The 24,447-nt window shown below is 40.4% G+C and overlaps 1 protein-coding gene and 1 long non-coding RNA gene across 4 annotated transcripts; one reads left to right on the top strand and one right to left on the bottom strand.

The window, feature by feature from the left end:
* Positions 1-4,118: 4,118 nt before the first annotated feature.
* On the top strand, positions 4,119-13,788 carry OSER1 (oxidative stress responsive serine rich 1). 3 transcript variants are annotated; one of them, XM_037812173.1, is made up of 4 exons: positions 4,119-4,230; positions 7,868-7,984; positions 10,916-11,029; positions 12,959-13,788. In XM_037812173.1, the coding sequence occupies exons 2-4, from the start codon at positions 7,908-7,910 to the stop codon at positions 13,644-13,646; spliced, it is 879 nt and encodes a 292-aa protein (XP_037668101.1). In that variant the 5' UTR covers positions 4,119-4,230; positions 7,868-7,907; the 3' UTR covers positions 13,647-13,788. The 3 variants fall into 3 exon arrangements, with proteins under 3 accessions (XP_037668101.1, XP_037668102.1, XP_037668103.1); XM_037812174.1 differs by lacking the exon at positions 4,119-4,230 and adding an exon at positions 4,245-4,723; XM_037812175.1 differs by lacking the exon at positions 4,119-4,230 and adding an exon at positions 4,245-4,768.
* A 6,358-nt stretch (positions 13,789-20,146) lies between these two features.
* Positions 20,147-24,133, bottom strand: LOC119515884. Its single transcript, XR_005213169.1, has 2 exons — positions 23,879-24,133; positions 20,147-20,518 (listed from the first exon to the last, which is right to left on the bottom strand). It is a non-coding gene; the product is annotated as an uncharacterized LOC119515884 (long non-coding RNA).
* Between the last annotated feature and the right edge of the window lie 314 nt (positions 24,134-24,447).

The following is a 24,447-nucleotide window of genomic DNA, read 5'->3' as shown; positions in this document are numbered from 1 at the left end:
CACAGCACAGTGGACTAGGATGTAGCTCATGTCACTCTCTTGGTCTTCCAAAATGATCAAAACACTTTAATTCCCACTACCATCCTGCCCTGGTAACAGAAAGTTATTTCATAACAGGGCAAAAATGATTAAATAGTTTCTGGCATACAGTAAACATTCATTTCACTCATTCAACAAATAATTACTGAATACCAACTAGATGTCAAAGAAGATTTTAGGCCCAGGGAATATACTCTATGTTCATCAACTCTAAGACACCATCATTTTGAAGACTATTCATTTATTTTAGGTATGATTAAGAAAAAAAAATACTACCAATTCAAGTAGGACACATTGTTGATTATAGGATGCATCCAGATTTTCAGAGTATTAAATATGGGAAAACGTATACCTTAGATTCAATGAAGCAAGCAGTGAAAAACAAGAGACAAAGTCTCTGTCCTCAGGTAACTTCTGTTCCTGTGAGGGGAATCGATAATAAACATACATTGACAGGATGTGAGAAGTACTATAATGAAAAATAAGTAGGAAAAAAAGATAAAATGAAAGGGCTGCTGTTTTAGATGGGGTGGCCAGGGAAGGCCCTTTTGAGAAATTGATATTTGAACAGAGATCTGAATGAAGAAATGAGTTGTGAGTAAACAATGTTCCAAGCAGAAGGAACATCAAGTATAAATGAGTTGAGATGGAAATATGCCTGATGGGTTCAAGGAAACACAAGGCATGTGGAGCTAGAACACAGTCCCACACCCTGGGCAGCCAATTTCCTCAAGGCCAATGATATTTCTCAGGTGGAAGCAGGTAACCCTGATCTAGTTAGTTTATGGGGGCGTGGAGGCTAAGACAAGCTGGAGAACTCAGTGATCAGGAGGGCAGGTGTTTTGGTTTGCTAAAGCTGCCGAAATGCAATATTCCAGAAATGGACCAGCTTTTAACAATGGGAATTTATTAGTTTACAAGAGTACAGTTCTGAAGCCATGAAAATGTCCAAATCAAGGCATCATCAAGATGACACCTTCTTCTGAAGACAGGCTACTGGTGAATCTGGATTCCTTTGTCACATGGCAAGGCATAGAGCAGCGTCTTATGGTCTCTCCTTTTTCTTCCAGGTTTTGTTGCTTCCAGCTTCTGGCTTCAGTGGCTTTCTCTGTTTCCATTGCTTTCTCTCTCAGCTTCTGTGTGTTTCTCTCTGTATTCATTCCATTTATAAAGGACTCTAGTAAGAAGATTAAAACCCACGGGGGCATGCCTCAACTGAAATAACCAGATCAAAAGGTCCTATCCACAATAGGTTTACACCCACAAGAATGGATTAACTTTATGAGCCTGATCTTCTGGGGGTACATTCAGCTTCAAATTACAACAGTGAGTGTAGAGTTAGATTTGCCTAGATTTGAATCCCAGTTTTGTCACCATGTAACTGTGGGTAAATTACTTAACTGTTCTAAGCCTTGACTTCCTCAGCTATAAAATGGGGATAATAAAGTACCTGCTTCACAAGGGGGTTATGATGATTAGATGAGATAACCCTTGTAAATCAATTCACAAATGTTCACCATCACCTTTCACCCCCAAATCATGTTTTAAATTATATCAAGGTAAGGAATAAATTGATTTATGTGAATCTTAAAACATAAGAAAAGACTACTTTTCCAGATAAGGATTAAATTAATTTATTTGAGTCTTAAAACATACAGAAAGACTACTTTTCCAGACTATAAATTGGTAGGATGGCAGCTACATCATTAGGGAAATGGATGATATACAAATATAGTTAGTGCTCTGAACTTATCTTCTCCAACATCATTTTTTAAATCAAATGTTATCTTCTTCTATATAGGTTTGTTCTGTGGTATAATTAGATGGGAATTAAGTCTCCCCTATTCAGTCACCTGTAAGACACTTGTAACAAGAACAAAGCACTATTAAAGGAATTTCACACCTACCATAGCTTTCTTATTAAATGGCTTTACTACAAAGTCAATTTCCTGAATATAAAGTCAACACTTCTGAGTTTTTTCTCACAAGATCCTGTGTTGCTGATGCAGGAGGGAGGTCTGGCTTTCTGTTCACTCAAATCACACACTCTATAGCTTTTTGATCTCACTCCAAGTCTTGATGTCCCCCACACCGAACCAGGCCTATATATAATGACCGGAATTTCAGCCCACATCAGGTGGTGTGAGTTAAGAGATCTCACTACCTTCCAAGTAGTCCCTGAGTAATGAGTCACATCCTCAGAAAGCATATAACTTTAGTATGGAGACCTGCTTACATAAAACACAAGTCTTTTCCTCCTTCCAATTTTTAGCTTTTTGGTATTTAATGCCATAAAGAGTGGAAAAGAAGGTAAATGTGAATTCACCAAAAGTGTGCTGAGTGTCTACTATGCCCCCAGAAACTGTGTGGGTATCTGGGAATTCTCGAGTGATCTAGACACAGTAATTGTTCCCAAGGATATATGACAATTTGTCTGAAACTATATTTTGGAATGACAACTTAAAAATACATATTTAGTCTTGGTAAATTCATTTGGAGACTTCTGAGAAAAAATGTATCACATTTTCCTCTCTCTTAATCTTTTCTAAGAGATGTTGAGAGATTGGGCAGCAGCGGATTAGAAGACTTTTGAGACAGTTTGAATCTTGACTCATCCACTTATTCACACTGTGTGACATAGGAAAAGGGGAGCTAGAACAATTATCTGCATCCCAGTTATCTTCATCTGTAGAATGTGTAAAATGACAGGAATGTTAAATGAGAGAAGTACATAACTGCTGATCTGCAAATGGCAGCATTAGCATAATTAGACTTGATGTTGAAACTTTTCAATTAACAGTTTTTTTTTTCATCCCCTGTCAGTTATTTAGCCTCTCTAATGCACAAGGAGAATTTAAAGTTTTTACACAGGACCCACCACATGCTTTATGTTCAACAACCTTATAAAACGAACAGTAGATTCCATTCTCAGACATGGGTCAGACATTCCAAGGTCTGGCTGTAATTAATCTAGCTGGATTCTCTTCAATAGCCTATCTGTAATTAAGTGACTATAACTAGGAGGGACCAGGTAACAGCCCTTACCCTAGGGCTGAGCCAGAACCAACTCCGAGGAAAGCCATCTTTTCCCACAAAGCTCTGAGAAGTGCCGACAGGCAACTGGGAAGTGGCTGGTGAGAGGGACAACAAGATCAGCAGCACCAGCTCTGATGATGGAGGGAGCCGCAGCTTTTGTGCATTTGTCTACCACCCCTTCCCTGCCTGCCACCTGAATCACAAAAATGTAAAGACTCCTAAAAATCACCTGCTTAGGCGAACTGCCTAAACCTTTTTGCAAAATTTGGTGTGTATGTGCACTTCCTTGCGAGAGAGTCTATAGCTTTCACAGTCCATGACTGAAAAAAACCACGGCTCGCTGATACAATCCAACTTCCTCACTGAACAGATGGGAAAACTGAGGCCTAGAGAAAGAAAGGCAGTTGCCTCAAAACAAATAGCTGGGACATAAGAACCGAAGGCATTTCTATTTCAATTCCGGTCTCACATTCATTGCCCGGCAACAAACTAATACCTCCTCTCTTCTCTGCAGGCCCTGCAGGTCCCTAGGAGGCGAGGGCTGGTGTCGAGCCCGGGAAATGTCGCAGGCGGTCCAGGTGCCAGCATCAAGGAGACTGTAGTGCCAAAAGCCCGGACAGGGCTCCATAGTCTTGAAGATTTCCCCACCCCGCCTTCTTCCCGAGGAACTCCGTTGTTTTGGTGACTCCACGTAAAGGATCAGGGACAAAGAGATCGCAGGGACGTGGAGGCTGCTTGGCGACTGCGAAGAATAACGCCTACTCACTCATCTGACAGAGAGGAGGAGGAATCGGACACGCCCCAAAAGCCGGTCCAGAGCAAGTACACTGAGAATGGAGGAGGGAGCGAAAAGAATAACAGGAAATGATGTAAGGTGCACGTGCTTCCGAGAGGGGTGGTGCGAGGCGTTTGAGAGGCGCGGGCACCTCCTCGCGCCTGCGCAGTTGCCGCATGTCGCGCTGCCTAGTCACCAGGGTGAGAGGAGCATGAGCAGGGGGCGGGGCGCCTGCCCGAGTGACGCAGGCGCAGTGCGACTCCGGAGGCGCGCGCCGCCCCCTCCGCGGGTTTGTATCCGGGTCAGTCAGGCGCCGCGACCCGGGAGAGGCAAGCTGAACTGACGAGAACGGATCACCGGAGCGCCCTAGCTACGAGGAGGTAAGGGCCCTGACGTGACGGGGAGGGGCCGTGGCACTGCGCCTCGGCTTCCAGGCGCGGCCTCGCCGCGGGGGGCCTCCTCGGGACACGCCCGTTTCTCGTAGTGTCGCCTCCCGGCTCTGACTGGGCCGCGCTTGGGCCTCTCCGCGCCCGCCTAGCAGTCGCGGCCTGGACCTACCCCGAGCTCCGCTCTCTCGGACCTTCCCGCCTTCCTGTCCTCTCGCGGTCCCCGCCCCGTCTCGTTTCTCCGTCGTCTCCCCCCCAGTCCTAGCTTCCCCTTTTCGTTTTCCTTCGGCGCCCTTTGCCTCTTCCCGCCCTTTCCCGCTTGTCCAATCTCGTTGGCTGCTCTTCGGCTCCGCTCATCTCTCCTTCTTCATCCCTTTATCCTCGGCCCGACTGTAGTCTCTGGTTTGGGCGGGAGAAGCATCTTGAGGAGAGAACTTTCCAGCTGGAAACCTCTCGGCGGTGTCCCCAGTCTCCGAGGGCTCTCCAGGTTCTGATTTTTCCCCCGATCCTGTTAAGCTGGCGAAAGATCCAGGTTCCGAGTGAAAAGAATTGACGTCTTTCTTGGGCTGTAGCGTTACGAATGCGGGGGTTGAGTGGGCGTGTAGAAAGGCGTGCGGATTTGTTTTTGTCCTAGTGGCTGATTATTTCAGCCTCATTTTGTTTACCTCTTGGAGAATTGCTGGCCTGGGTTTTCTTCCGCAGACTCCACGTTTCCTGGTGGTCTGGGCAAGTTTCTAAATCTCTAACGTTGTGATGACATGTTTACGTGCGGATCCTTTATTGATCATTCTCGGGTCTTTTGTGGGTCCTGGAAATTTGGGCCTACGCTTGCGGTTCAAGGAGGTCTTGGTTAAAGCTGCAAGATATAAATAAAACTGTGACACGCTATTCGGTAGAAGTTAGGAAAAACCAGGAATTTGCCCTTTTAATGGCGGAACTTAGAACTTTATTTTGCCATTTTTAAAAGGTTGGGGAAACTCCGAGGCAGAGATAAATAGCCTGATGTGATTTGACTTAAAACAATACAAAGTAACTTCTAAAGTTCCGTCTCTTTGGGTATTGTTCAACTTCAAGTTGTTAGTGCAGTGAAAACACCAAGAATGTCTCCCACAAATTTAATGTTAATGAAGGATAAAGCAATTATATGTTTACCCGGAGTTAGTTGTACACCTCTTGCTTCGAGTGGATGGGAAGCTAGAAATACAGAGGGGCACAATAAGCCTTTTGTAATTACACACATGCTCTGGTATAGCTCTTAAGTCATGGCTAGGATTCATCATTGCTCTGGGTTAAATTAAGTGAGGAAAAAAAGGTGGGTAATCAAAACATGACAGTTAATTTAGTGTGTAGTCAGCTTTTACTTTTCGTCTGTTTTATTAAATGATAGCTCTTTCAGTGTGTCTATAAGGATGTTAACTGAATTTATATCTCCTAGATGTTGATAGAGTCACCTGCAGGGCTTTTAAGTCAGCATTATTATATAATTAAAAGTTACATATCTAGGTGCAAAGCATCTTAGCACAATGTTAGATTGTAAGTTCCTGGAGGGCAGGAGTAATATTCCAGTCCTTACAGGAATGAAGTTCACTGTACTGTATGTCAGATTCACCCTTCTTCCTTATGTCCCTAGCATCCAGTCTAGTGCCAAACACATGGTAGGGATTCTGTAAATATTTGCGGAAGAAATAAATTTCTACCTATAAAATTCAGCAGTGTGTACTTATATGTAATGTGTACTTAAATATTGACTGCTTTCCAGAGAGGCCAGAAGAGGGTCTGTGTGCGAGCTGGTGGATGGGGAGACTGGCTCAGATGGTTTATTAACTCTGTAAGGGCCAGTGGGCTGAGCATTTGACTGACTGGTGGTAAGGTAATTGAGGAAAACTGTAAGTCAAACTTTAGTTTAGTTCTGCCAGCAGGAAAAATTGTTTATAGTCTACAATAACACTCATTTAGATGCTGTGAAGCTTCGAAAATATTAGAATACATGATCTTTGCTGATCCCTCCCCTAGGTATCTAGGATACTATTGTGTATTTGGAGGTGCCTACTCTATACCCAGAAGAATTAAGGACTGGTGAAATACAGAATTGGATAGATAATGCTTCCTCATGTTTTTTGTTCCGGTTAAATAACCAACAAAATACGCGTGGAGAGTGTATTTAAATTTTTTGTCTTAAGTTGAGGTGTGAAAGCTAATTGAATTCTTTTGAGACAGTTTTCAGTGCTCCCAATGGAGACCTTCCCCAACTATCTTAACTTCCATAAGTAAATAAAGTGGAATGGACTTGATTCCTTGCTGTTTTATTCTGCCACTGGTTACATTGTATCAAACATTGTGACACCCTGACCTGACCTTGGAATATTAGAGGTCTCACAATAACATCAATCAAATGAGCAGATATGAAATCAGAGAGGACCTGAGGGTCTGCAGAGAGGCACTGCTCCCTCTGGGAGTGCCTAAGGGTGGGGGGATGGGGTTGGGGTAAGAGATTAGAAATAAAGAAGAGGTGAAGTGAATCCTTTGCTTCAAAAATTCCCCATCTTTTTTCCCCCTTTTCTTTTTTCTTATTCCCTGTGATATATTCATAGATAACTGGTTTACCTATTTTCTATTCAGAATTTTGTATTAACTAATTTATTACCCTGGGTAAAAAATAATTTGGAGACTAAATCCAAAGAGTTTACTAACAGGCTTCTCTGTTGTGATTCTTGGACTTTAGTTAGTTCTTTCTCCTCCCTTTCTTTGTATAAACAAAAAATTAAAGTGAAAGAAAAGGAGAACTTTGGTTAATTAAGCTAATTGATTAAATGGAGACTATTTACGGGTGCATCTACAGAACAGTAATTTGTATTTTTTCTTTACTTCCTGCCTCTTTTAGCTAATTTTGTTCTATTCTTTATGAGTTGCAAGTGTAGTTCATTTATCTTCTATCTTTTTTGCTTAATAGAGTATTCAAAGAGATGAAAAACCCAAATCAGGATATTAACCTTACATGTAGAATGTGGAATAATCAGTAATCATTGAAACATGTTTCTAATCTTGCTTTAATCCTGTCTTAATGGTCACATCTTGTTCTCTAAAATATGTCTTCTTGAGTATTGATATCTGGGTCAGGATGGCTTTAGAGAAATGCTTGTCATGTGCCTTGAGGTTATATTTAACTGGAACTGTTAGGGTTAGACACGACAAACACTCACTAGGGTTTTGAAGATACAGAGTACTATAGGTTGATTTTTCCCCTTTTATTTCTGATGCAAAGGGCATTTTGTCTGTAGGATTCTAGATTCCTACAATTAAGATTTTCCCCCTTGTTAAAAAGTATATTAGAACACAGATTTTAGGTAATCTAGTTTCCAGAATTGTGTAGTAGGATGTTGGCATCAATTATTGGAACATTTTTAATTCTACTGTAATAAATACACATTTTCTGTTTAATTTCATTTGTCTTAAGAAATAAAACCTGATTCCTAATCATATACAGTGAACCTTCCTTTTAAAAATAAAAATTTGCTTTTGTTTTTCCATAACAAGCAGTAATAATATCTGGAATATAGATTTTTCCACAAGGTGTACTTTTGAACCCTTCTGTTTTCACTCTGCTTATCTTATTTTTATTTTTATTTTTTAGTGTTAACGGGAACATCCATAGTAGTGTAAAAACTTTCACAATGAAATCTGAAGCCAAGGATGGAGAGGAGGAGAGTCTACAAACTGCTTTCAAGAAATTAAGAGTGGATGCATCAGGGTAATTAAATATGTAATAAATTGTTTGGGGAATTATTATTTTTTTTTTTTACCAGATTTAAGTAGTCCTTTTCCTCTGAAGAGCTCTTCCTCTTCTAAAATTCCTCATTTTTTGTGTAAGATATTAATGCATCAGTAGTGTGACCTTCTATCAAAGTCTGCCCAGCATTGTTTAACTTTAAAAAGAAGCCCTTCTGTTAAATTTGAAAAGTAGCAGTTCATTTGTACTTAACTTGGAGGAGGATGTCCTCCCTCTTTCTTTTTAATCAAAGGTTATCAGTGTCCCATGAGAGATTTCCTTATACACCTCAAGGGAATCACAGTATTTTTTACTATAAGTTAAAATAGAAATCTGTGAAGACATTGTAGATCTCGTGGGTTCTGATTGCTGAGCTGATCACTATGGAAACCTCTATTCAGTGGGGTTCTGTCACTGAGATCAATAATCTTGGACTCTTTGGCCAGACTAATTAGAGCACTTGCAGAACAGCTGCTGTCTGAATGTTAATATTTCATCCTTTGTGAGATGTTCTGCACAGGACTCTTCTCACCCCCATTCTTTGTTCCATGCCAGAAGAAATCACAAATATTTAATAGATATGACAGTTTTTCTTCATGAGTGGAAACCAAACACTGGAAGCTCTTAGTAGAACCCTCCACAACTTGCAATAATAATAATCACTAACATTTACTACTTACTCTATGCCCTAAATACTGGGTTAAGTACTTTGTGCACATTATTTTATTTAATCCTCATTACTATGCTCAAAGGTAGTTACTACTGTAATTACAGTTAATAGATGTGACACACAGTGATTAAGTCGCTTGCTACAGGTCACATTTTTAAGAAGTGGCAGACCCAGGATTTTGAATCCAGGGAGTGTATCTCCAAAACCTGTTCTCTTGACCACTCCTTCAAACAATACCTAGAAGATGACATGAAGGAATGCATGCAATATCTCACACATAGTAAAAATTAAATAGATATGAGTTGTTTTGACTGTCTGCCTATTGCTAGTGCTATTTTTGGCCTACCAAATGAGATTTATGCTAATAGATTTACATAGTAGATGTTACAGGTGCTCACATTTTGTTCCCATGTTATGTCGAATAAGTTCCTTTCTCCTCCCAGTGTCTCCTTCAGTATGGTCCTCTTGTCATTAATTGATCTATAGTTTGATAAAACATTTGGAAAGCTGGGAAACAAAGCAGAGAAGCAAGTAGTTTTCAGATTCTGGTCATAATGTATTTCTTTGGATTTTTGGTATAGAATCAGTTTTTTAAATCAGGAAAATCCTAGACATGTAAACACACATACATATACATATGACATCCCTCAGTGTATAAACTTATATAAATAATTCTTGGTATCCAGAACTTCTTTCCTGGTGTTTAAGAAGTTGGAATGCAAAATTAAGCTATTTTGGTGGCCCTAAAAATTATACTTGGAACCTAAAAAAAAAAAAAATCTTTCAAAGTACTATCTGTACCATATGATCTGAATGTATATATTTGTAGCATGTGATCTGCCTGAGATAATATTATAGAAAGAGAAGGAGCAGTGGAAAACACTTGAGGGAACCAGTAGAGTGGAAGGCGTGAATCATTACTGTGACTAAGCAGAATAAGACTTGGTAGTTGTTTCATATTTTGCTGCTTTACAAATGGGACATTTGAGGGACTGACTCATAACCAAGCCTTGTCAGGAATTTAGATGGATCCTGTTCAACAGGTTTTGATTGTTAATGGTATGTGTCTTATCAGGACAAATCTCTATATATTTTCTATAAAACAACATAATCCCTTTTATCTGACTATAAAATAGTACATGCTTACTATAGAAAAATTTACAAAAACAAAAATATGAAAAAGGAAGTAAGTCACTGCTTGCCATAACTGCTGTTAACATTTTGGTGGCTCCTTTCTGGACCACTGTACTAATACCATACATATACTTAGGTTCATAGTTGATACATATTCACACACACATACACACACAGGTGTTTATCCATCCTGTTTCCTCTTAATATGATATTACAAGTACTTCCCATATAATTAAAAATTCTTTTTATGCTTTAAAATAAATTCCTAATATTCCATTATAAAGATATGCCATAATTTATATAATACTACTTCAGTATTTTTCTGTTGGACATTTAGGTTATTCCCATTTTTTTGTTATTTTAAATTATGTCTCAGTGAACATCTTTATACTTTAATAGATTCATGTCTGTTTCTAAAGGATTTTTACCAGTGTATAGTAGGAGCCCACGGGGTGTGTGTGTGTGTGTGTGTGTGTGTGTGTGTGTGTGTGTGTGTGTGTGTTTTGAAAAGGTCTGGAAGGCTTTACACCAAAATGTTAACTGTTGGTAATCTCTGGATTGTGAAATTATAGGTGATGCTCTTTTTCTTGCTTTTAAATTTTTTCATGTTCTTTTCTGGGAACCCATATTACCTGTGCAATTTTAAATCACAAAGATTTAATTCTGAGTAATGTTTCAAGTTGGTTAGTTGCAAAATTTAGAATATGTTCCTAAAATTTATTTAATACTTGAAAATGTATTCATCTTTGCTCCTAGAGTTAGTTCTCATAGCTCTCATTTGCCAGCATAAAATAAGTGGTCAGTGTCATTAGCATTCTCCCTGGACATAAGGCCTGATCTGCCCCAGATAAATAGCCTAAAAGTCTATTTATATCATGCTGATGGGTATACTTAAGAATCATTTGTTGGCTTATGCATTTGCTTCTTTGGGCTTTCAGGGATCCTTCTAAATTTGGATTTGGGGGGAAATTTACAGTAAAAGCTGAGCAGAGAAGTCCAAACTAGAAAGAAAAAGTTATTGATAAAAGTTGTATTTGGGTTGATGAGAGCAATGAATTCTCCTCATTTGACTGTTTTCCATAGCAGTAAACTTTGTTTTTGTCTTTTAGGTCCATAGTGTCTCTGTCTGTTGGAGACAGCACAAGTGTTAGAGCATCAGTCAGAACAGCTGCAGATGATACCAAACCTAAAACCACATGTGCATCTAAAGACAGTTGGCATGGGTAAGAGCTTCTGATTGCAGATGATTTTTAATCCAATACCTGAAAATAATGGATTTTCTTTCTTGAGTGTCCAGGAAAGAGTATGTTATGAATCTTAGTAGGATTGAAACAGTGATGGAAGTCACTTTATTTTAAAAGTTATATTTTGTCATACTGATTTTGAGAATTTGCTGAGACTTGCTGTATGGCCTGGTTCATAGTCAATTTTTATAATGTTCTTTGTGTGCTGGAGAAAAATGGGTCTCTCTAACAATTGTGTCTTGGGTTCTATTTATGTCCATTAAATCTGGCCTGGTTGTTGATAATAAAAAACCTACTTTCAGTCTAATTGTTGTTCTTTTGGAAATGATCTGTCTTTAGTCTCTGGCTGCTTTTAAGATATTCTTGTTGTTTTTGGTATTCTACAGTTTTGCCACAGTGTATCTAGATGTGGAGTTCTTATTTTGTCTTGCTTCAATGTGCTTCCTATATCTATAGTTTATTTTCTTTCACTAAGTCAGAAAATTTCTCAGACATAATCTCTTCAAAAATCACTTGTCCTCCATTTCTCTGTTCTTTCCCAGAGAGACTCCAGACTCTCTTCATATCTCTTTTACATTTTTTCCAAATCCTTGTCTCTATGCTGCGTTCTAGATCAGGGGTTGAGGTGTTTTTGTTTTTGTTTTTGTTTTTGTTTGTAAAAGCCCAGATAGTAAATGTTTTAGGTTCTGGAGGCCAAGAGGCAAAATCGAGATACTTAATATAAAGAGAGAAAACTTTGCCCAGCCCCATTTCCCTGCAGTGGGCTGTACTGGCTGGTGGATACACTTTGTGCCCAGTTGCTGAGACATTCTCAGGATGAAATGACCAGCCCAAGGGAGAAGGACCTGGTGGGATGGTTGGATGGGCGACCATGCCAGGGTCAGTTTTACTTTCTGCTTCAGTGACATCTGGATCCCAGCATGCCCTTCCCTCCTCTGGAGAGCCAGTCTGTCTCAATTTGGGCAGCTGGATGGACTCTCAGACTGAGATTCTACCTCTTAGTACCCAGCAGTTGCCGACAGTAGAGCCCTGACATAGCAGAGAGGAGAATGGGGGGAGGGGCTGCCCACTGTTGATCACAATGCTAGCCTACTGGAGCAGTGCCTGCTGGCTGTACAGAAACAGATGGGAGGATAGACTTGACCCATGGGCTGTAGTTTGCCCACCTGAATTGTATATAATTCAGATTTGTCTTCCAGTTCACTAATTTTTTCTTGGGCTTAAGTATTCTGCTATTTACCCCACCTGTTTAGTTTAATTTCAAAAATAATTTTTTTTATTAATGTCCTATTTGTTTTTTTCCAAATTTGTTTGGCAGTTTTGGTACTCTTTTTTTTTCTTTGATTAAGTCTTTTATTTATTTAAATATTTAGAAGTAATCTTACGTAGCATGTAGTGTATACTGTGTCTGATAATTCCCCATATGTGAAAACCTCAGGAAGTCTAACTCTGTCAGCAGGTGCCAGTGATAGAAATGAATCTTAAATCTGCTGCTCTGTTTATTAATAATGGCCTTATGTTCATTTGCAGCATTAGCTTCACAGTGGCACTGAAGTTGCTATACTCAGGGCTTGTGGCACAATATTTAGGTTTTACATTTTCAGTTTAAGTTGTCTGCAGGTGCTTCTCTCTCACTCGTTTGTCAAAGGTTCCCCAGCCTAGGGATGGGGCAGGGCAGCTGTTCTGCACCAAATGTTTGGCCCAGGTGATTCAGTAAAAACTACCCTTTATCTCACCTGTTCCCACAGCTTGCTAATAAGGGGATGTTGAAGTTTGTGAGACAAAAAGAGACTTAGGTAGCTTGAAAATGGACATGTAAACCCTAGGGGAGATAAATTCCAAACTATCATAAAGAACCTACTTAGGTGGGTTCCGTATCCCAACACCTTGTGTATTTTTTTCTCTTAGGTCTACAAGGAAGTCTTCACGAGGAGCAGTGAGAACCCAGCGTCGTCGACGTTCTAAATCTCCTGTCCTTCATCCTCCGAAGTTTATACATTGCAGTACAATAACTTCTTCCAGCAACCAGCTCAAGCACAAAAGCCAAACTGACTCCCCTGATGGCAGCAGTGGGCTGGGAATTTCATCCTCTAAAGAGTTCAGTGCAGGAGAATGCTGTACTTCTCCTCTTGATGCTAATCACACAGGGGCAGTCGTTGAGCCTTTGAGAACCTCAGTTCCAAGGCTTCCATCAAAGAGTAAGAAGGAAGATTACTCTGAGGCTACCCGAGTCTCCCAAGCAAGTCTCAAAGCCAATGATCTCTCTGACTTTCAGTCTGTTTCCAAGCTAAACCAAGGCAAGCCATGTGCATGCATAGGCCAGGAGTGCCATTGTAAGAGATGGCATGATATGGAAGTGTATTCCTTTTCAGGCCTGCAGAATGTCCCTCCCTTGGCCCCAGAGCGAAGATCCATGCTTGAGGACTACTCTCAGTCGCTCCACACCAGAACTCTGTCTGGCTCTCCCCGCTCTTGTTCTGAGCAAGCTCGAGTCTATGTGGATGATGTGACCATTGAGGACCTATCAGGCTACATGGAATATTACTTGTATATTCCCAAGAAAATGTCCCACATGGCAGAAATGATGTACACCTGAGAGCAAGAAGCTAATTAATATGCTTTAAACCAATGAAGGGTTGTCAAAGAGATTTAGTTAATGGCAGACCTTGCGGCCACTTTGTGTGAGAAGACATCTCCTGCTCACTGTGCTTGCAATAAAAACATTTCTTGGCATCTCAGTTAAGTTTCATTCTTTAAACTTACTCTCCGTGTTCTTACATACCACTAAAGCAAGCAGATTAAAAAAAAAAAAATCCTTCTCATTTAGAAATGTTTCTGGGTGATGAGGAAGCCATAATTACTTGAAACTGGGAGTGGTGGGTATATGGTAAAGGCCTTTGTGGAAAACAGGTGCCGTTTTTTCAGATCTGTTTAAGATTTGGTGGTCAAGGAAAATCAAATGTGGGTTTTGTAACTGGATGGAACATTTTTTCATGCCATAGTTGCCATCCCAGATATTAGAAGTTATATGACTGATTTGAACCGTATCTGATTTAATCAAGATTTATTGTGTCTTTAAAGGTTTCTTATGTTATATTAAGCCAGAAATCTAAGGCACAATATGAATAAACTAACTGGCCTGCCCTATATTGCTTGAGAGTCATTAACCTTCATCAAGTGACCCCTGCTGCTGCTAGTCAACCCTTGAGGCCTCCTACACAATGTTTCTCGGGTATGAAGCAGCTTCATACCCGAGAAATGGGTATGAAGTGGGCTGCTTCAGTTGGAGGGAGGGGTGTGATATTTGAAATGAGTGTGTCTTCTCCATCTCTGATGTTCTCATATATGTGGCATGTTTTTTCAGTCAGTTGTAACATAGATCTCTTATACGTCAGTTTCATCCCCCTTCAGTTCGAGATGATTATCTCTTTGAACTGCCCTTCCACTGCCAAGCAACCCCAGAAGTGAATTTTGTATATGCTATATCCTGTATTTCTGGTAGACCATCCCAAAGTTCCATCCAAAATTTCTTAAAAAATCTATCCTCAGTTTTAGCTGGAAAACAAATCCCTTCTCTTTAAGGTGGCTCCAAAATGAATTTTGCATATGCCAGCTTATATTTTAATTCAGACCATCGTAAGCATACCCACTCAATTGAGTGAAAATATAATATAATGTAGTTGGAAAGCTTGTTTTATTTAGATTGTAAAATAAGTTTTTACTATTTTCTTGAAACATCCCTACTGGCTGTACTGTTGATTTATGACTGGGGTTTGGGCTTCACAAATAGGTGACTTGTACTTGGGAGAGGGAGGAAGAGTATTTACTAGAAAAGCCCCAAACTTCCCCTGCTAGTTACTAGTTTGGTATGGCTTTAATAACACATGTGAAGGCTGTGATTAGAGCAAGGGAGTAGAATACCTTGCCCTCACAGCACTCAGAAATGTAACATATTTAAGAATGGGAATAGAAGATGTGTTACTTGATATTATCTAAGGCAGCAACTTTTGAACTTTGGTCTCAGGACTCCTTTACACTTAGAAATTGAGAACTCCAAAGAGCTTCTGTTTATGTGGGTTATGTCTATCAATATTTACCAATTATCCATCAATATTTACTAATACCAATATTAGAAATTAAAAGTAAGACATTAAAATATTTATTACTTAAAAATAATAAGCCCATCACATGTTAATGTAACATTTTTTAATGAAAATTATTCTTTTAAAAAAAAATAGAGGAGTCGTTTTTTTTTACATTTTTTTAAATTTCTTTAATGATTAGCTTAAGGAAAGACAATGGATTCTTGTATCTGCCCCTGCATTTAGTCTCATGTTATCTCAATTGAATGGCTCTTGGAAAACTGCTTAAAGTACATTTGTGAGAAAGTGTGTAAAAGGCAACTGATGTCTTTGTATCAAGAAAATAGTTTTTTGACTTTGTAGACCCCCTGAAAGGGTTTCAGGGACTGGCAGGAATTCCTGGATCACACTTTGAGAACCACTGATCAAGGCAGCTACCACTTCTGGTTGTAAATGTACTGCCCTATCCAGTGTTTTGTCTCACCTTTTTTTTACTGGAGAGTGGGAGAACAGATAGGGCTCAACGTGTTACTTGAATTAAATGGGTTACTAAGTCTTTAATCCCTTTGTAGTCTGCTTTTCAAACAGTGGTCTGGCTATTAATGCTGTATGTTAATGTAACAGTCATCAGAGAATGAAGAGTGATGCATATTCCTTTCATAGGAAGTTGTTATGAGGCAGTGTCTAAATGTTGAAAAGGATAAAGTTCCAGTGATCTAGGAACCCATCGAGGGAATCCAAATTTGAATGAAAGTTTGGGTGATCCAGATTTGTGGGAATGTATTGTATCTACATTTCAGTCAAAATCTTCCCCAAACCATGAATCTTGAAGCTAAAAATTACTCTGCTCACACCCAGTTTGGCCAATTTAAATATTAGTGTTCCTCATTGGAATATTTGACCTTTTTTTTTTAAAAAAAGTTTTATTTACACACCATACTTTCCCTCCTAAGTAAACAGTGTTTCTCAGTATAATCACATAGTTATACATTCACCACTACAGTCTATATGAAGACATTTCCATTTCTTCCACAAAGAGGAAGAGGAAAAAATGAAAAAAAAAGATGAATAAAAAAAATAAAAATACAATACAAAAAAAATGTCAGACAACACCACCAATGCCAAGAATCCCATACCCCTCCCTTATATCCCCCTCATAGACATTTAGCTTTGTTATATTGCCTTTGTTACAATTAATGGAAGCATATTATATTGTTACTAGTTTGCATTGGTTGTATTTTTTCCCCACTACCATCCCATCTTCAGCACCTTGCAAAGTTGGCATTCATTTGTTCTCCATGTAAAAAATTCTTACATTTGTGCATTTAATTGCAATCATTGACCATTCTAGGTTTCACTAAAGTATACAGTCCCTGTATTTATCTTCTATCTTTCCTTCTGGTGTCATACATGTTCCTAGTCTTCCTCTTTCAACTGTACTCACAGTCATCTTTGTTCAGTGTACTTACAATACTGTGCTATTCATTTCTGGGTCTATACAATCAAACTGTTGAACATTGTATACTCCTTCAGCTTCAAGTGCACAATCTTTACCCTCTTTGATATCTTTATTTCTGCACTCTCCTCCAAACCTCTCTCTCCTATCTTTTCCTATCTGTGTGTAGCACTCCCTTTAGTATTTCTTGTAGAGGAGGTCTCCTGTTCATGAACTCTCTATGTCTGTTTATCTAAATATTTCAAACTCTCCCTCGTTTTTGAAGGGCAGTTTTGCTGGATATAGGGTTCTTGGTTGGCCATTTTTCTCTTTCAGTATCTTGAATATATCATACCACTGCCTTCTTGCCTCCATGGTTTCTGCTGAGACATCTGTACTTAGTCTTACCAAGCTTCCCTTGTATATGATGGATCGCTTTTCTCTTGCTGCTTGCAGAATTCTCTTTGTCTGACATTAGAAAATCTGATTAGTAAGTGTCTTGGAGTAGGTCTATTTGGATCAATCCTGTTTGGGGTATGCTACACTTCTTAGACCTGTAATTTTACGTCTTTCATAAGAGTTGGGAAATTTTCATTGATTATTTCTTCTATTCTTTCTGCTCCTTTTCCCTTCTCTTCTCCTTAAGGGACATCTATAACACGTATATTTGTGCACTTCATGTTGTCATTCAGTTCCCTGAGACCCTGCTTGTATTTTTCCATTCTTTTCCCTATCTGTTCATTTGTTTTAGGATTTCAGATGTCCTGTTCTCTAATTCAATAATCCTTTCTTCAGCCTTTTGGAGTCTGCTATTGTATGTTTGCATTGTGTTTTTCATCTCTGATTGTGCCTTTCATTTCCATAAGTTCTGTCATTTGCTTTTTAAAGCTTTCAAATTATTCTGTATGGTCACCCAGTGTCTTCTTTATACCCTTCATTTCTTTTGTCACATTTTCTTTTAACTCGTTGATTTGATTTAGAAGATTTGTTTGAACATCTTTAATTAGTTGTTTCAACTTCTGCATCTCAGTTGAGGTGTTAGTGCGTTCCTTTGACTGGGTCATATCTTCCTATTTCCTGATGTAGCTTGTGATTTTTTGTTGTCTAGGTATCTGATTTTCTTGATGAGTTTATTCTGGAGGTCGTTTTCTTTCTTGTATGTAGGGTTTTCTTGTTGGTTGTCTTTGAGCTCTCTCTGTTCTTTGTTTTTCTTGCTGGCCAGTTGTCAGATTGACTCTGCCTCCCAGTCTTCCCTTCAAAATCAAGTGCCCACAGTGGCCTGCCACAGGGATGGGAGGTAGGCACTGAGCACCCCAGCAAGCTTACTGTGTGTGGTAATACAAATCTGCTGGCTTCCAGTGGTGCTCTGTTTTTTGCCAGCCAGCGACACCTGGGTTTGTTTTATAGCTTTGATATAACAGTTGGGGCTTCTGCATTTCTCAGCCCAAACAGGGCCAGGTTTCCGTACAGAGTGTGTAGACATCTGTGGTTGTAAGAGGGTCTGGAGCATATTTTTAAGTGTTTCAATTTCATTGCACTTTCCAGTCCATCCAGCAGATGGCTCAGTTTGGTAACTTAATCATTGTCAGAAGCTGCTTTTTTATCTGAGCACAGGCTGCAACTACACAGGTGAGCTGAAACTGTGGAATTCCCATGCCATCACTTTGCTAGCCAAAATGTGGCTTGATGTGGGGTTCCACCTGTGGCAGAGGACTCCCTCATCTGACCCAGTTCTCCAGCCATCCGCCAGGCAAGGAAATGGCTGCTGGCTGCTGCTTCCCTCAAGGGTGGGTGAATGGTTTTCAGACCCAGGGCTGGAAACAGTCTCTGTCCATGTTTTCTCAGACTCTTTGTCTTTCACTGACCTGGGCCTTGAAATGTCCTCCCCTGTCGCCCAGGCCTTCAAATGGTGGGGGTATGTCTCACTGCTGTGTCCCTGGTGGAAGGAGTCCTGTCTGCTGATTCTGTGCCTTTCCCACACTGAACCAAGTGAGGGGGTGGGGAGAGGACTGGCTGGTCCAGAATGGAAGATTCCTACCTGATATATTTTCTCTTTTTTCAATTTGGCATCTGCAGGGCCCTTCTCCACTCTATATCCTCCTCCAGAGTTTCAAACATTTCAGAAATTGTCCTTTTTTTAATTGAATCTCGAGAGAAGTTTTCAGTAGCTGTTTATGTCGCCATGTTGATGATGTCACTCCAGAACATTTGATCTTTTGTGGGTGACTTTCTCTAATGCATCCTGGAAAATGTATTCAGTTTGTGGATTAAGGTATAGTTTTACTCTCATGTTTTGAAAAGAAGTAGCATCCTGATTTTCACATAACTTCATTTAATAACTATTCATGGAACATTCATTTTACTCAACAAATATTTATCAAGTGCCTACTACATACCAGACACTGTAGTTGGTGCTGGAAATAGAACAGGAAACAGAACAATATCCTAGTCCTCATGTGGAGAAAGGCCCCGGACATATACATGGTATATAAGTGCTATGAAGATAGAAAAAGGATTAGGAGATAGGAAGTGCTGGGGTAGGGGTTGCTACTTTATTTTTGATGTGACGTTTGAGCAGAGACCTGAAGGTAGTGAGGGAAACAGCCATGCATATAGATGGGAGAAAACATGTCTAGCAGAAGGAGCAGGAAGGACATCAATGTGGCTAGAGCAAGTGAGGTCAGACAAATTTGGGGGGTGGGGGGGTGTTTGCAGGTCATGGAGGGCCTTGTAGGCCATTTTAAAGATTCTGTTTCTTACCTGGAGTGACATACAGGCCACTGGGGGAGTTTGGAGTACAGTAGAGAGGCATAATCAGATTGCCTTTTAAAAAGAGCACTGGCTGTATGTGTAGAATAATAGGGGAGCAGAGGGAGGGGGAAGCAAGGAGGGCAGTGAGGAGGCTATTGCAGCAAATCAGGCAATGGTTTGGTGGTTTGGACCCTTGGCAGTGTGGGAGATAAGATGTGTTCTGGAATTATTTTGAAGGTAGAGCTGAAGGAATTTGCTGATGGATTGAACATAGAGTGTGAGAGAGAGAGGAATTAGGGGGGGGGGTTATGAGACCCCCAAAAGTTTTCATGAGCTGAGAGTCAGCTGGAGAAACCAATTGGGAGGGGATATTGGGAGTTTGATTTTGTTCTTGTCAAGTTTGAGAAGTTTATGAGTTCTCCATACAGAGATGTTGAGTATGTGGTTGGATATATGACTGGCGATTGGAAGAGATGTATAGACTGGAGATACAAATTCGGGAGACATCAGTGTATATGAGGTTATTTAAAGCCATGAAGACTGGATGAAGTCACCCAGGAAGTGAATGGGGATAAAGAAGACGTCAAAGGACTAAGCCTTGGGACATTTCCAAGGCTTAAAGTTTGGGAAAATGAGGAGGAAACAGCAAAAGACTGAGTAGGAGCAGCAGTGAAGAGGAGCAGAACCAAGAGACATCCTGGAAATCAAGTGAAAAAGCATTTCAGGAAGGGAAGTCATCAAGCTGCCAAATGCTCCCGAGAGGAAAAGGTGAGGAAGCACCCCACTGAGCAGGCACTAGACCTAAAAGATGGACCAGAGAGCCAGGTGCGTGGTAGATGTTCATTTATTTTTTTGAATGAAGATAATTCTTGTTTCAAATAATTCATAGTTTGGAGGAGGAGCCAGACAACTGGCTTTTTCTTTTTTTGCATGCAGTGATAAAGTTCAGGAAGCATGTGGGAAGGCCAGGAAACTGTTGTCTGGGAAGGTGAGGTGAAACTGGGGTGAGGCTTCTTCAGCCAACTCTTCAATGGATGGGAAGAACTCGAATGGCTTTCTGTGTGCAGTCCTCCTCTCTGATTTGAACTTTCAGTTCCCTCTCCTTCATGTTCCCCTGGAAGCAGCCAAGCTTGAGAAGTTGAGAAGGACTTGACTTCCGGGACCCCTCTGAACAAGCAGAATCAGGGAGTAAGAAAAGACCTGGAAAGAAGAGAGAAAGGGATAGCTATCTTGAAAAACAGTTTAAAATTCATTTTACCTTTAGAAAATTCCATTTGATTTGACAGACTGTTTACCTAACGAATATCTGTTAGGCCACAAGGGGTCTCCCTTTCCCTGAAAGAAATGCTCTGGTTTAAAGGGAATGATGAAAATGTCAAAAAGCTTTAGCACTGGTCAGGTAAGTCCAGTACCAAATTTGGCAAAGAATTTATCCAAACTTTTAAGAATTAAAAGTGACCCTATGCCAGTAAATTAGTTTAACAGTGTAAAAAATGAGAAACCACAGGGTAATGTCAAGTAAACATGTTTGGGGAGGGTAAGGAGTGCTTCAGTGCCAAGGTATTTAAAAATGTTCTCTATTCCTTCTCTGATGACTATTTTATTAAGCAGAGTGATCTGCAAAGCACCTTCTCCTGTGAGAATAACATTAATAATAGCTAACACTTATTAGGTGGTTAGTGTGTTCTAAGTCTTTTTACAGTATTAGCTCATAGCATCCTCACGGGCCCTATAAGGTAGATACTATCTCTCTTAATACTAATAATCCTTTGACGTGTGTGCACTTACGCTTCCTGTTTTACAATGAAGAAACTGCAGCTTAGAAAAATTAAAATTGGCCGAAGTTCACTCAGCTCATGAGGGCAGAATGGGGATTTGAACACATATCTAACTCCACAAAGACCTTCCTACACAGTCTATAATAAATGGATTTATGATTTGTCAATATTATTAAGAAATAGATTTTTAATGCAAGTTTATTGAGATATATTCACATACCATACAATCAACCAAAGTACACAATCAGTTGTTCAGAGTATCCTCATATAGTTGTGCATTCATCACCAGAATTTTTGAACATTTTATTACTCCAAAAAAAATTTAAAATAAGAATAAAAAGTAAAAAAGACCACCCCAAACATCCCATCCCCCCATCCCCCTCTATCATTCATTTACTGTTTGTCCCGATTTTTCCACTCATCTTTCCCTACACTGGGTAAAGGGAGTGAGCTACAAGGTTTTCACAATCACATTCACACTGTTATAAGCTATATAGTTACACAATTGTCTTCAAGAATCCAGGCAACTTATTGGATTGCAATTCAACAGTTTCAGGTATTTCCTTCTAGCTATTCTAATACACTAAAAACTAAATAGGGATAGCTATATAATGCATAAGAATAACCTCCAGAATGACCTCTTGACTCCATTTGAAATCTCTCAGCCACTGAAACTTTACTTTGTTTCATTTCGCTTCCCGCTTTTGGTCTCAAAGGCTTTCTCAATCCCATGATGTTGGGTTCAGGCTCATGCCTGGGAGTCATGTTCCACATTGCCAGGGAGATTTACACCCCTGGGAGTCACATCCCATGTAGTGGGGAGGGCAGCCGGTCCACCTGCCGAGTTGGCTTAGAGAGGCCACATCTGAGCAACAAAAGAGGTTCTCTGGGGGTGACTGTAAGGCACAATTATAAGGAGTCTTAGCCTCTCCTTTGCACTAAGAAGCTTCATAAGGGCAAGCCCTAAGATCAAGGGCTCAACCTTCTAAATTGTCAGTCCCCAGTGCTTGTGAAAATATCAGGAATTCCCCAAGTGGGGAAGTTTAATATTTCCACATTTTTCCCCAGTCCCTCAAGGAGGCTTTGCAAATACTTTCATATTCTCTGCCAAAATTACTCTGGGATATATTGGGGCCTCACATTAACCTGTACAAGTCAACCAGATCTCACTCCCTATTCAAGGTTCCATGTAATAATGGTGTTTGAATGAACTGCCCATACAAGTTACATTATATAGTGTGCTATGGAAAATATAGATTTTGTACCAAATAAACATCTTTTTCTTTAGTCTCACACAGAAGTTGAAGTTTTAAAACACAGTCAATATCATCCTTTGCCCTTTAGTCTGATTTACCTTAGTCCTAACAAAGTCCATCTCATTCATTTCTCTAAGTGAAGTCTGAAGTATTTTTCAGTTTCTTTAACAGTTGTATGGGGTAATGCTGACATTCATAGCTACCAAACTCTGGCTCTGAGTCTCAGGTGTCACACAGATACCCGAAGTTCCAGGGACCGACCAGGTTATACTCAAAAAACTCAGCATCTTAGAATTTAGAAATAACCACTACAACTCAGGAATAGATGTGACTGCTGTAAGAGCTTACAGTCTAGGAACTTTTACAATAAGCCTTTCCCTGATAACCTATGCTCTCAGATTCAATTCTCAGAGTTTGCACATTATAGTTAGTCCATATTAGTGAGGCGTTATAATGTTTGTCTTTTCGTTTCTAGCTTATTTCACTCAACATACTGTCCTCAAGGTCCATTCACCTAATTGCATGCCTCACAAAGGAAACAGATTTTTGATTTGAAAACTTGCAGTGATTCTTAACCAGGCATGAGTTTCAAAATCATCTGAGGAGCTTAAAAAAAAAAATGGACTTCCCCAAGTCTTTTCCCAGGAAATCTAATTCAGTGGATCTGGGGGTAGGGCTCTGGAATCCATTTTTTTTTTTTTTTTTTTTTTTTAAGTTCTATAGATGGTTCAACACATATCCACACTGGTAGGAAACCACCACAGGGAGCTGCTACGGGTGAAAAGGGGCTACATTTATGTAGGCAGAACGGCTTGCTAGGACACAGCAGCCTCCCAGCCTTAGAACAGGTCTGTGCTGATCCACTCAGCATTTAATGACAAAGGGGGTTGAATTAGGCAACCCAAACCCTTCTAGCTTCCAATTTGAGATTCTCTTCCCTCTCCCCTTGAGAGCAGAGCTGGAAGGAAACTTGTGATTCTCTGAAAACCAAGGTGAGGAGTGGCAAAGCAGAACTCTCTGGGGGCAGCATCAAGGAGTTCTCAGGGGTGACTGTGCAGCAGGCTGTCAGTCAACCTGCTAGGCAGAGAGTCAGACTACCCACCTGACACAGTCTTTAGCGACTGCTATTTGTTGTTGACTGTCCACTTGACAGCTACGAGAATAAGCTCAAGGCTCGGTGTTTCTACTGGGAAGTGGACACAGGAGGGCCTCTTTAAGACTGGGGGCTGTAAACAATGAAGGAACCAGGTCCTAAGAACTGGTGATCAGCTGCGTTGAGGCGAGAGAACATTTTCTACCCATTTCTGAAACAAAGAAAAAACCTCTGCAGTGACTTTGAATGGCCTAAGTCATCATGGGACCTGGAATATGTCAGATAACTTGAAGTCTAATGTTCTCAAGCACCTCCTGTGCTTGCTTTTTTGATAATTTTTCTCTCTCTCACACCCTTCCCTCTATCTCTGCCCCAACCCCACCCCCCACCCCCGTGCCCTTAACCCCAGCTTCCAGTTCTTGGTGGTTCTTACCTTTCCCAGCGGTACTCTACACTCCTGTTAACACTGCATTTGGTGGGATTTCCAGTCATTAGCCCTGGCCACAGCTTTATGTCAATGGAGATCTATTTGTCTCTTTTGCTGGAGTTTGGTGAGAACCTGAATGCTGGGAATCCACCCACGCCCTTCCCTCTTGACCCTGCTCCAAGAGCTTTCTGAAGTCTGGCCCCACAGGCTCCTAGGACACTAGAGCAAAAAAGAGCTTGGAAAATAAAATAAAAGAATTACGATCCACAAGTGTTTCTTAGAGGACCTCATTCGAACACAACCTGCAACCCTGTGTCTTACCAACAGCAGGAGGACTGGCTCCTCGCCCTTCTGAGGCGGTATTGACTTCTGGGGGAGAGAGAAAGGGAGCGGATAGGTGCCTTTTGTACAGGGTTCTTCCCAGGCTTTCCCCGGGGCTCCTACAGTGCAGGGAATTCAGGCGTTGTGCGTGAGTGCGGGACTCAGGTTTGCTGTACCTTCCAGCCTCTGCAGAGCTTCACCTCTCAGAGTTCCCTCCTCTGCTTTTAAAAGTGTAGGTGAAACCATTCCCCATT

The sequence above is a fragment of the Choloepus didactylus genome, chromosome 19 (genome assembly GCF_015220235.1).
Source record: "Choloepus didactylus isolate mChoDid1 chromosome 19, mChoDid1.pri, whole genome shotgun sequence".
Classification (NCBI taxonomy): domain Eukaryota; kingdom Metazoa; phylum Chordata; class Mammalia; order Pilosa; family Megalonychidae; genus Choloepus; species Choloepus didactylus.
The sequence above is the reverse complement of the archived record's forward strand: the minus strand, read 5'-3'. Positions and strand labels throughout refer to the sequence as shown.